The 11,496-nt window shown below is 42.0% G+C and overlaps 1 protein-coding gene across 4 annotated transcripts in view; it reads left to right on the forward strand.

The window, feature by feature from the left end:
• LOC139368382 (sodium channel protein type 8 subunit alpha-like) overlaps positions 1-10,666 on the forward strand; it is an 84,944-nt gene extending 74,278 nt beyond the window's left edge. For 3 of the 4 annotated variants that reach the window (XM_071107178.1, XM_071107179.1, XM_071107180.1), the window contains 6 exons: positions 1,240-1,362; positions 6,791-7,075; positions 7,468-7,659; positions 7,981-8,085; positions 8,744-9,014; positions 9,385-10,666. In XM_071107178.1, the coding sequence (XP_070963279.1) occupies positions 1,240-1,362; positions 6,791-7,075; positions 7,468-7,659; positions 7,981-8,085; positions 8,744-9,014; positions 9,385-10,535 (2,127 nt within the window). In that variant the 3' untranslated portion in view covers positions 10,536-10,666. The remainder of the gene's footprint in view (positions 1-1,239; positions 1,363-6,790; positions 7,076-7,467; positions 7,660-7,980; positions 8,086-8,743; positions 9,015-9,384) is intronic. The other variant, XM_071107181.1, reaches the window with a different exon arrangement.
• Positions 10,667-11,496: the final 830 nt, after the last annotated feature.

Raw genomic sequence — 11,496 nt, forward strand, 5'->3', positions numbered from 1 at the left:
GTAGTTGTCCACATATTCTGAGTCAGAACCGTCCAGAGTAGTGATGCTGGGCGGGCGGGCAGGTGTGGGCAGCGATCGGTTGAAGAGCATGCATTTGGTTTTACTTGCATTTAAGAGCAGTTGGAGGCCACGAAAGGAGAGTTGTATGGCATTGAAGCTCACTTAGCCCTGACAAATCCTTTCAGTACTTCACAAGTGCATAGCTTAGGGGTTGATTTGGTGTTGGGCCATTGTGTGTGAGAGTGGGGGAGAAGCACCCGTTTCTTTGAGGTTGTGTGTTGTTACCTGTTCCTGTGTGTAACTCTACTGTACTCAGTGTCTCTCCAGTGGTCCTTTAAGTGCCATCCAGTGCCAAATAACTAATGTGTCCAATCTCCCCTTAACCCTCTATCCCAACCCTTTACTACTGTCAGTGTGTGGTTAACTGTATGAATTGTATGTGGCTCCTATTTGATTCTAATGCTGTGTGAATATGATAAGGAGATTTTTGGCAAATCAAAATGACGTACATGTACATATTTACCTGTATTCTTTCTCTTAGGTTCCGTTAAGTTTGTCTGTCTTAAATTATATGGGATATTATGCCTCAGCCGAGCGCGACTGACATGGAGAGACAATGTTAGAGGGGCCAGGGTAAGGTTCCACAAGTCTGTTGGGTTTTTATATTAACTTCTACAGGTTGTAACCTCTCTCCTTTCCTCCCTCCCTCCCTCCCTCCCTCCCCTCTTCCTCCTCCTCCTCCCCAGTCCCCTTCGTTCGCCTGTCTGTATCTGTAATGAATCAGTCGTGTGCTGTGGCAAAACATTTTGGCCTATTCTATTTTTCCCTTCCTTTGAGTCTTATGTATTTCTCTTTCTCCTCTTTTTCTCTCTCTCTCTCTCAACCACAAGTTTCTTTGCAGGTACAAAGGAGTTTGTCAAGTCTCGTCCAACTGCCCTAAAATTACAGAAACAAACCCCTCCTCCTGCGGCCTACCTACTACTGCTACTAAAACACTACGCACATAAAACCTATACTAAACATTGACCTTCTCTCTCAATGTATATACATATATAAATGCAATATTATACATGTATATACATACATATAGATTTATGTGTGTATGTCAAGCAACTCTCTCCACCCAATGCCAGCCCTATTGCTCCAAGGGCTCTCGTCTGAGTCTCTCTTCTACTTTTAGAGAATATTCTCACTACTTCTAACAGTTTGGAACTCTTTTGCTTCTCTGTTTGTGTGTAGGTGTCTATAATCAGTCTGGTAGCTAATGCACTGGGCTACTCGGATCTAGGTCCTATTAAATCACTAAGGACACTAAGGGCCTTGAGACCCCTCAGAGCCTTGTCACGTTTTGAAGGGATGAGGGTAAGATCCAGAAGCTAAGCAGCTGATCCTTACGCATGCCCATTCAACAGTTCATTAAAGCATGCTAGGAACTGAAATATTTTCCAAAAAGTAACCAAACTCGATTTTTTTTTAAATGACAAAAAATGATACATTTATTTATTGGGGGATTTTTTTTAATAGTAACTTGAAGAAAATAGTCAAGACAAGAAGTCACCTTTTCATGCACACAAATGCTGTACCATACTTTACACATACAATGTATATATAGATATATATACGCACACGTCATGATGCAGCTGGAAGTGTAAGGTAATGTTAAATAGTAATGCTACAAAGTTATACAGTATTACCAGCAGGAACTATTTCCCTGGTTTCAACTGAATAAAAAAAATATAAATACTAATTCACATTTTCAGTATTACTGCTATGAACAGAAAGAAAATAACAAAAAAGAGTGAACTAGAGGGACATCACAAAGCTGCCTCATCACATAAAAACGAGTAAAATTAACTGTTATTTATTTATTTTTTTGTTTTAATGATTGGCTCGAGGGATAAGATAAATATGTATGTTAGTCAACACTACATGCCAACAAAGCCAAACTACATTTCAAAGCCAAACTACATTTCAAAGCCAAACTACATTTCATGGAACATTTGAATCAACAATTGGCTGTTCATTTGGCCTGATTCTCAATCTCTGCTTTTAATCGAGAAGCCCCCCCCCCCGCCCCCCTACCACCACCTGTCCCCAGTTCCCCTAACCCACCCTGACTCTCACCCCAACCACTATGCTCACCCTATCATTTAACACATATATCTGGCACAGAGAACAACCAGTAGGAACCAGGTACCTGGTGGTAAAGACAGGTTACAACTGGTTGTTGTCACCCGTAGTCACTCTTTCTCTCTATCACATGTAGTCCCTTTCTATCTCCCTATCTTGGATTGGTTGCGTTGTCGTCTAGTTTGAGCTTACCACCCTCTCCACCCTCACCCTCCCCTGAAGCCTTGTATGTAAGTGCAGCACTGTGCAGCACCCCCTTACCTCTGCCCCTACCTCTCCTCCTAACCTTCCACTGCTCACTCCATCTTTGCCAAGTAGATCTGCTGGGCCTGCAGCAGGTCTCAGTCCGTCTGCTCCTCTCTGTTTCCTGCTTGTCCAGGATCTATCTGCATCATCAGGGACTGAGAAAGAACCACACATACACTCAACACCACATTGTTGTGGGTCTGAGAAGATAATATTTTCTAAGCTTCTGCCTGTGTCATTGTGATTATCACTTTGTGTGATGTTAAATGGCTGAATCGCAGAGGTCAGTTAAGTCATGTCAGCTAGTTCAATATAGACCAGGGGCTTGAAACTCACAGATGTGGCCCGAGAGACGATTTAATGTAAATGCAGACAAGATTCAGTATCTTAGCTTTTTTGTCTTCTTCTTGACCCTAAGGCAGAAGGTTAGGAAATATGCTGATAGGCTGCCATCTCACCTAAGGCATTACTATCCCCATGTCATGACACAATACATTACATAGCAACTATACTGCAGGTCTTATAAAGCTTCCTGCTTCCTGTTGCCTTCCACTCCCACAGGAAGTAAAACTGTGAGGCAACATTGTTTAGCACACTGGAGCTTTCTCTTATATGTTATATTTTCTCATATAAGAGGAGTGGGTTGGGTTTCGTGGCAGGCAGGCAGGGCCGATATTATATTAAACTACAAGGACCGCATTAGGACAGCGCTCGTCTTTCTTAACCCCTAGACAGTCACAGAGCATTTCCTCCATTCCTCTTCATAATGTCCCAAAAATGACAGACCAGGTGTATTGGCTTAGACGTGTGCTATGCACTACTGTTACTACGGTACAGGTGAGCTTAGCTAGCTAATCATCAATTTGACTGACATTTCTGTTCACACTGAAATGCCCATTCATATTAAATATCCAGTGGCTAAATATGAGGATGACATTGCAAAATACGAGCTGATGACATCACAAAACATTTCGGCCCTGGATAGGCTTTATGGATGTAGGCTACTATATGTATGAGTCCACCTCACAAAAATGTACATGGTAGTCATGTTTGTTTAGTTTGCTCAGGTATGAGACTAGCATTGAATTAGAAGGGTTGTATTTCTATGGCGGCTAGACTGGTCAAAATTCCACTGTCATTTTTGGGTGAAAAACCATGGTACATTTTTTAAGGAATGTTGTAGTCAAACATTGCATTGCCCCTATGAATGATCTGATTCATTGGGTGTGTGTGGTAGGAGGTGAGGGTGATCCAGTAGGCCAATACCTGAGGCAGTGATAAAAAAAATAAAAAAATAACGTACTCGCCTATTCAAGACCATGTCTATGTTCATCAATTGAGTTGCTATTTTGTTTTGAAAACTTGAAATTCAAATGGACAAGTCAAAGTAGTAAATAAATTGATAGGGAAGTACGAGAATGGAGAGATGACACCGACAACCATAATAATGAAAAGAGATTCTGGAGAGTTAGAATGTTGAGAACTCTTACTGACTTGAATTTCCTGGCCGTTGCAATGGAAGGTTGTGATTGGAGGTGGCCAATGCAAGTCAACAGCTCTGAGAGAGCAGCATAACACAGCTTTACATTTGAATATATTGCACTGCTTAACATGCAATGATGCAATGGGCTGTTCCTACCTACCTGACTGCCTATGGTCACTTGTTAAATGCTATATCTTTAATTATGCTGCTTTGTAGCCTCATTTGATTTTTTCTTCTTTTGGAGCAATGCAATGTACTGTACAAGCATGACACAATCGCCAAGTCACCCTTACACCTGTCTAACTATATATTTTCTAATGAGCTTGCTCTCTAGTCTTTGGTTGCATTTTCAATGTTTAGTTCTAAACATTTTTTTTAGATGATTAACTTTAAATGTAAAAAGAAATAATAATAAAATACCTTCCAGCTGCATCATGTAAAAAATGTGCAGCAGACACATTAGCAGGAAACATCATGAGTTACAGACCAATCACGCGGAGACCTTAGAACCACGGGACCTTTAGAATTGAGTTCTGAGAACCGTAAAACGGATGTCTGAGTTCTTAGAACAGACTCTGCACCTTCTAACTCTGCACCATCTTGATTTGGTCTTGATTTGTGTCAAGAAGGTACACAAGTGTCAAATCCACTTGTCAGATAGATATGTAACATAAAGACAAGCAACATTTTTTGGGGCGGTTATCTCTTTATCTCTCTCTATGCAAAACATTTCTCTCTCTGTTTATTTATCGATTTGAACAGTTCTTGAGATTGCACAACAATGCCATCCATGTAACAACACGCATGTACTCTACTTGCCGATGCACTTTATGCACTTTTGAAAGCCATTTTCCCTCTGCTTTGAGAATAGATTTATAACATATGATTTATACAGGTATATATATATATATATTATATATGATATAAGGCATGGCCAATTTGATTACATAAGGCATGGCTAATATTACCTTGAATCTTTGAAAACAAGTTCAATTATACTACCCCAGTAGGAGCAAGTAGTTCATTCTCTCAGCATGTGCAGTGATATGTGTTCTCTTATGGGAAAGGTGGGAGGTGTGATGTTAGTGAGATGATGCGGCATACTGCTAACTCTTTACGCAATCATGATTGTTTCTCTCAAAAGGTAGCTTTTCCTTTCACAGCTATTTCATTTTTCACAATAGATTCTTACGAATGTATTATTAGAGGTCCAAGAACAAGCCTTCAGCTAATTCAGCTATTTCAGTAAGCTATTTTTATAATATTTTTTGGGATGCTCACACAGAAAGAAGTTGGCACCCAACTACCTGAAGCGTCCATTATGGCCATATGGTGTTTATCCAACCCCAGTGCCATAGCAGTCAGTTAGCAGCCAGTATCTCCATATGCCATAATCATTCAAGAGGAACAGTCAAAAGCCTGTAGTTAACACTTCCAATAACATGTAGAAAGAGAGTACCTATGATGTCATAATTTACATGTTAACCTCTAAGAGAAGAGTTAACCTATATTTTTGGTTAAAATAAAGACTTACACTTCCGCTAAGCACTAAAAGCATTTGTAAGTAATATTTCTCCAAGAACCAATGGGTAAATCAATAAATATCCATCATTGACATGACCGTTGAACAGCTCCCTAAATCCCCGACTGTAGCTTTAAATAATCGTTGCAATGTCCTGCACGTTGCTGAGAGAATGCTGATCGGGAAGCTCTCGTTCTGCTCTCTGTCTGCCTGACTGTATGCAAGGAGGGAATATGGCTCCACAAAACAAGTCTGTCTGCTAAAAACAGATGACATGCATGCTTAGCTCAGCTGTGTGCCTGAGAGCTGCTGGTCTGGTCGGCCTGCCTAACACTGTTAGTGAGCTAGTGGTAAACCCCACTATGCACTACCCTCTTAGAAAAAAAGGGTTCCCGAAGGGTTCTACTTGGAACCAAAAGGGTTCTACCTCAAACCAACAAGGGTTCTTCAAAGAGTTCTTCTTTGGGGACAGCCAAATGACCCTTTTAGGTTCGAGATAGTGTAGAATGCTGAGCTTAGTGCACATCAGTGTATGGAAGGCCGGTCTGGGGGGTGTTGTGGAAATGGGACGTAGTCTATGTGTTGTGCCTCAAATTGCACCCTATTCCCTATATAGTGAACTACTTTTAACCAGAAAGTGCACTACTTTTGTAATATAGTAATGCGCTATACAGTATAGGGAATATGATGCTATTTAGGATGCACCCTATGGATCAGAATGCTTTCCATTGCATTGAAATTATAATGTTAGTCTGGGTGGAGGGTGTGTAGAGTCTGTTTTATGAAAAGGGACAGAGGGAGGGAGGGTGGTGAATGTTTGGGAAGAGATGAGGCCGCATACTGGTGTGGCAAAACACTTGTAGTTCAATTTGTTTGACAGTTATATGCTCACTCTAAAGGAAGGTGTGGCATTTGTGCGCAGACCCCTTAGGCAACCCTAGCGGTGTGCTCGAACAGATCCTAGACTATTCGTTCTAATTAGAACAGAGCTGATACTGCTCTTTTACTGTTATACTATATTATATATGATTTTACTAAACTATACTATATTATACTGTAATATACTATATGATACTATACTACACTATACTATACTGCTGTATTACATTATACGATACTCTACTATACTACAATATACACAAACATACTCTAAATTGTACTCTAACTATATTCTTAACCGTACTGTAAACTATACTATACTTGATACAAATATTATAATAACATTGAAACACAATTTGTTATGTGACTCCAATAATAAAACATGTCAAGTTCAATTCCGCTACCACTTTCTGCTATAAGATGCCATGACAGTATGCTGCTGCTCTGATGGGGGTTGATAGGTATCATGGAGTATGTTTTGTCTCTCACACTGTTCTATCCTCCTGTCTCCTCCGTCGGGTCGGGTCTAGGTGGTAGTCAACGCCCTGGTGGGAGCCATCCCCTCCATTATGAATGTGTTGCTGGTTTGCCTCATCTTTTGGCTGATTTTCAGTATCATGGGAGTCAACTTGTTTGCGGGCAAGTACTACTACTGTTTCAACCAGACCTCAGAGGATAACTTTCTTGCCACCGAGGTCAACAACAAGACACAGTGCCTGGCCCTTATTAATCAGAACTTCACTGAGGTCAGGTGGAAGAATGTCAAGATCAACTTTGACAATGTTGGTGCTGGATACCTGGCTCTGCTTCAAGTGGTGAGATTGTCACTTCATCCCCTCTCTCTCTCTCTTACACCCCCCCCCCCCCCCCCCCCCACACACACACACACACACATCTATTCACTGTTTTTAACCTATTTTGTCATGTTGTGTCTACTCTTCTCTCTTCCTTCCATCCTCTTTCACAGCGCTCTGAGGCTCTTCTCTCTCCCTCTATTCCTCTCCTTTATGCGTTTGTCCATTTATTGGTTCTTTATACTGTTTTCCACATGCCCTCATTTCTTTCCATGTACAAGTTCTTCTCCAGGACACACGTGAAATTTGGGTTTGAGTTTGACATTTTTTATTTTCCTTCATATGAAAATGAGACGTAACTTTTTTTTGTGTTTTGAATATTGTAAGTTAATCGGATCTCTTTGCCTCCAAAGGCAACATTCAAAGGCTGGATGGACATCATGTACGCAGCCATAGACTCCAGAAGAGTGGAGGACCAGCCCATCTATGAAGACAACCTCTACATGTACATCTACTTCGTCATCTTCATCATCTTTGGATCCTTCTTCACCCTCAACCTCTTCATTGGTGTCATCATTGACAACTTCAACCAACAGAAAAAAAAGATAAGACCTATTTTCTCTCTTCCTCGTCCCCCTCTTCCTCCTCCTCGTCCTCCTCTTTTTGCTAAAACCCTATAGCATATTATATACTGCTCTGTTGTATAAAAAAAAATGTATAATGGCTCAAACATGCTTATAACATGTTATAAAGCATTATACCTGGTCATATGAAAGTATCACAGTTTATTGTAGTTATTTACACTGTTTGCATTCGGCTCTGAATGTGTAATGGTATTGTTATCAACGTTTGGCTAATGGCTTAGTGCTGTATTATTGGTTAGGGTTAGGTTTGGGTTGTAACCAAATGTTTGTGTGCCCCTATACTTTGGAGGTCAGGACATCTTCATGACAGAGGAACAGAAGAAGTACTACAATGCCATGAAGAAACTGGGTTCAAAGAAGCCCCAGAAACCCATTCCCAGACCACAGGTTGGCTGTTGCTCTCTGCCTTTATTAGCCGGGCTTTATGGAGTGATATTAGTACCACTCCATATTTATTTAGCCAGCTCAACACACAGTATGGGACAAGGGTAGGCCTTTGTGGTGTACAACACTGCCACAAAAGAATGAAATCAGTATGGTCAGTATTTCATTGTTGATGGAACACTGAATAGTGATATGGAAAGATGACAGAGACTGTCGCCTTGTTGCTAGCGCCTACTCAACTTTGCAGTTTTCGGCTGTTTTTAGTGGGGGTTTCTTTTTGCTGCATTATTTGAACTATTCTCAGGTGTCCTTTTTTTATTCTTGTATGTATTATATTTTATATGACTTAGTATGCATAACTGCATTGTTGAGGAAGAGCTTGCAAGGAAGCATTTCACTGTACTTTTTACACCTGCTGTATCCTGTGCATGTGACAAATAAACTCTGATTTGATGCTAACACTGAAATATTGATTTCCATCGATTGTGACAGTGTTTCCCTGCGATTAACAAAATGTGTGTGTGTGTGTCGTTGTTGTTGTTGTTGTTGTTGTTGTTGTCTGTGTGTGTGTTTTCTCTGCATGCGTACGTTTCTGTCTGTCTGTGTGTGTGTGTGTGTGTGTGTGTGTGTGTGTCTTGCTGTTGTCTCCTTGTCTCTACAGAACTATATCCAAGGGTTGGTGTTTGACTTTGTGACCCAGCAAGTCTTCGACATCTCCATTATGATGTTGATCTGCCTCAACATGGTCACCATGATGGTGGAGACAGACGACCAGTCGGACGAGACGGAGAACATCCTCTATTGGGTCAACTTCATTTTCATCGTGGCTTTCACCATCGAGTTCGTCCTGAAACTCTTCGCCCTGCGCCACTACTACTTCACCAATGGCTGGAACGTGTTCGACACGGTCGTGGTCATCCTGTCCATCGCGGGTAAGTAGAGTGAGGCTGTGTAAGAAGGCTGAGGCTCTGTCTAGAATGGCACTCACTTCCTTATGTAGTGCACTACTTACTGGCCAGGACGCAGCGAAAAAGTACATTCTGTTAGCACTACATCAAAACGCACTGATTTTCATCCGCAACAAGTCCTTTTTGTAGAAACAATCCGCTGGTGGGGAAATTGTATATTTTCTTTATGCGGATTGCAGAATATTCGCATGAAATTCTGGAGCCAATTGAATGGAAACGTAACTATAATTCCAAAAATCGTAGCTGGGAAGAGACATTTTTGAAGGTAGACACTGGGTTGAGTCATTTCTGCTGACTGTGTGCTCTGTCTTGTCTCTACCTTCTCCCTCCACAGGCATGTTCCTGGCTGACATCATTGAGAAGTACTTCGTTTCGCCAACCCTTTTCAGGGTTATCCGATTGGCTCGAATCGGCCGCATCCTGCGTCTGATCAAAGGAGCCAAGGGCATACGGACTTTACTCTTCGCCTTGATGATGTCACTTCCAGCCCTGTTCAACATTGGCCTCCTGCTCTTCCTGGTCATGTTCATCTTCAGCATCTTCGGAATGTCCAACTTTGGCTACGTCAAACACGGGGCCGGGATAGACGATATGTATAACTTTGAGACCTTCGGGAACAGCATGATCTGCTTATTCATGATCACTACTTCTGCAGGCTGGGATGGTCTCTTGCTCCCAATCCTCAACTACCCTCCTGACTGTGACCCAACCATGGAGAACCCAGGTGCACCGTCTACAGGCAACTGCGGCAACCCCTCAGTCGGCATATTTTTCTTTGTCATGTATATCATTATTTCCTTCCTTGTCGTAGTCAATATGTACATCGCCATCATCTTAGAGAATTTCAGTGTAGCGACAGAAGAGAGCGCCGACCCGCTCAGTGAAGACGACTTCGAGACCTTCTATGAAATCTGGGAGAAATTCGACCCCTCCGCTTCCCAGTTCATCACCTTCCAAAAACTGGGTGACTTTGCCGACACCCTGGAGCACCCTTTCCGCGTTCCCAAACCCAACACCATCGAGCTAATCGCAATGGACATGCCCATGGTCAGCGGCGACCGCATCCACTGCCTGGACATCCTGTTTGCCTTCACCAAGCGTGTGCTGGGCGACAGTGGGGAGCTGGACATGCTACGCACGCAGATGGAGGAGCGCTTTGTGGCGGCTAACCCCTCCAAGGTCTCATACGAGCCCATCACTTCTACACTGCGCCGGCGCCAGGAGGATGTATCCGCACGGTGCATCCAGAAAGCCTACCGCGCTCACCTGCTTAAACGGGGCTTCATCTGCAAGCGCAGGCCCAAGACCAAGCTGGAGAATGGTGGGACCAACAACGAGGAGAAGAAAGAGAGCACACCCTCCACCGCCTCTCTTCCCTCGTACGACAGCGTGACCAAACCTGACAAGGAGAAACAGGAGGAGAACGAGGCAGAGAGGAAAGAGAAGGACAGAAACCAAAAAGATGAGCGGGAATCGAAGTGTTAGTTAGGGTTCAGTGACTGTCATTAGCAAATTAAGACACACAACGAGAACAGACTCTGAGCCCAACAAACAGACAACTGTATAAAAAGATAATTTGCAAGTTAAAAAAAAAATGTACGAAAACTATATAAAAAAAAAATGTTTACGGACTTAAATACAATACAAAATTAAGGATCGAGATTCGTCGTTGGATACTTAGGGTCGGTTGAAGAAAACCACCGATGGCGATGTACATGTTGCCCACGATAAGGATTTAGTTAGGACACCATCATTATCACAAAAGGATTTTACTGCCTAATGATGAATTTCTTCTTTATATCTTGGAAATAATGTGAGGAAGAACCATGATAATATAAATAATTATCAATAATAACTCAATAATAATACAAGTGTGCCCGCCATTGACATACTACATATTACATATATGTTGGGTATTGTCGGGAAAAAAAGGGACAGAAACCCTTGCAAACAAAATGGAGGGAGATTTATTGGAGCAAATAGTCTCTGACTGCCACCACCCTGTGTGGACGAGCCCCTGCAAGCGAAAGGTCCACCACTATGGGAGCACCCCAGGAGTGGAACGGAACGGAACACTACAGAACCCTCTAGAACTGTTCGACTACGCAGTCTGACTGGGCCTCTGGAACATCCAGTTCCTGTACCGTCCTTCTTATCAAGGAAACATATACAATAATCAACATCTAAGCAAGTTTTAAATACGAAGAATGAGAGATTAGAGAAAGAAGGGAAAAACCCCCAGAACAGTAGACAAAGGGTTTTTACTTTTCGTTTGTTTGTGCTGAATATACTTGCGTCTTTACATTATTTGAGCAGCAAAAAAAAAGAAAGAACAAATAACGTTTAGCCCCATGTCACACTTGCCTCTTTTCATCTTCTCTCTGTTTGTTATACCGACATAATGGAAAATACATTTTCTACATGGGCTTTCACACTGTCACACTGG

Source organism: Oncorhynchus clarkii, chromosome 16 (assembly GCF_045791955.1).
Source record: "Oncorhynchus clarkii lewisi isolate Uvic-CL-2024 chromosome 16, UVic_Ocla_1.0, whole genome shotgun sequence".
NCBI classification, from domain to species: domain Eukaryota; kingdom Metazoa; phylum Chordata; class Actinopteri; order Salmoniformes; family Salmonidae; genus Oncorhynchus; species Oncorhynchus clarkii.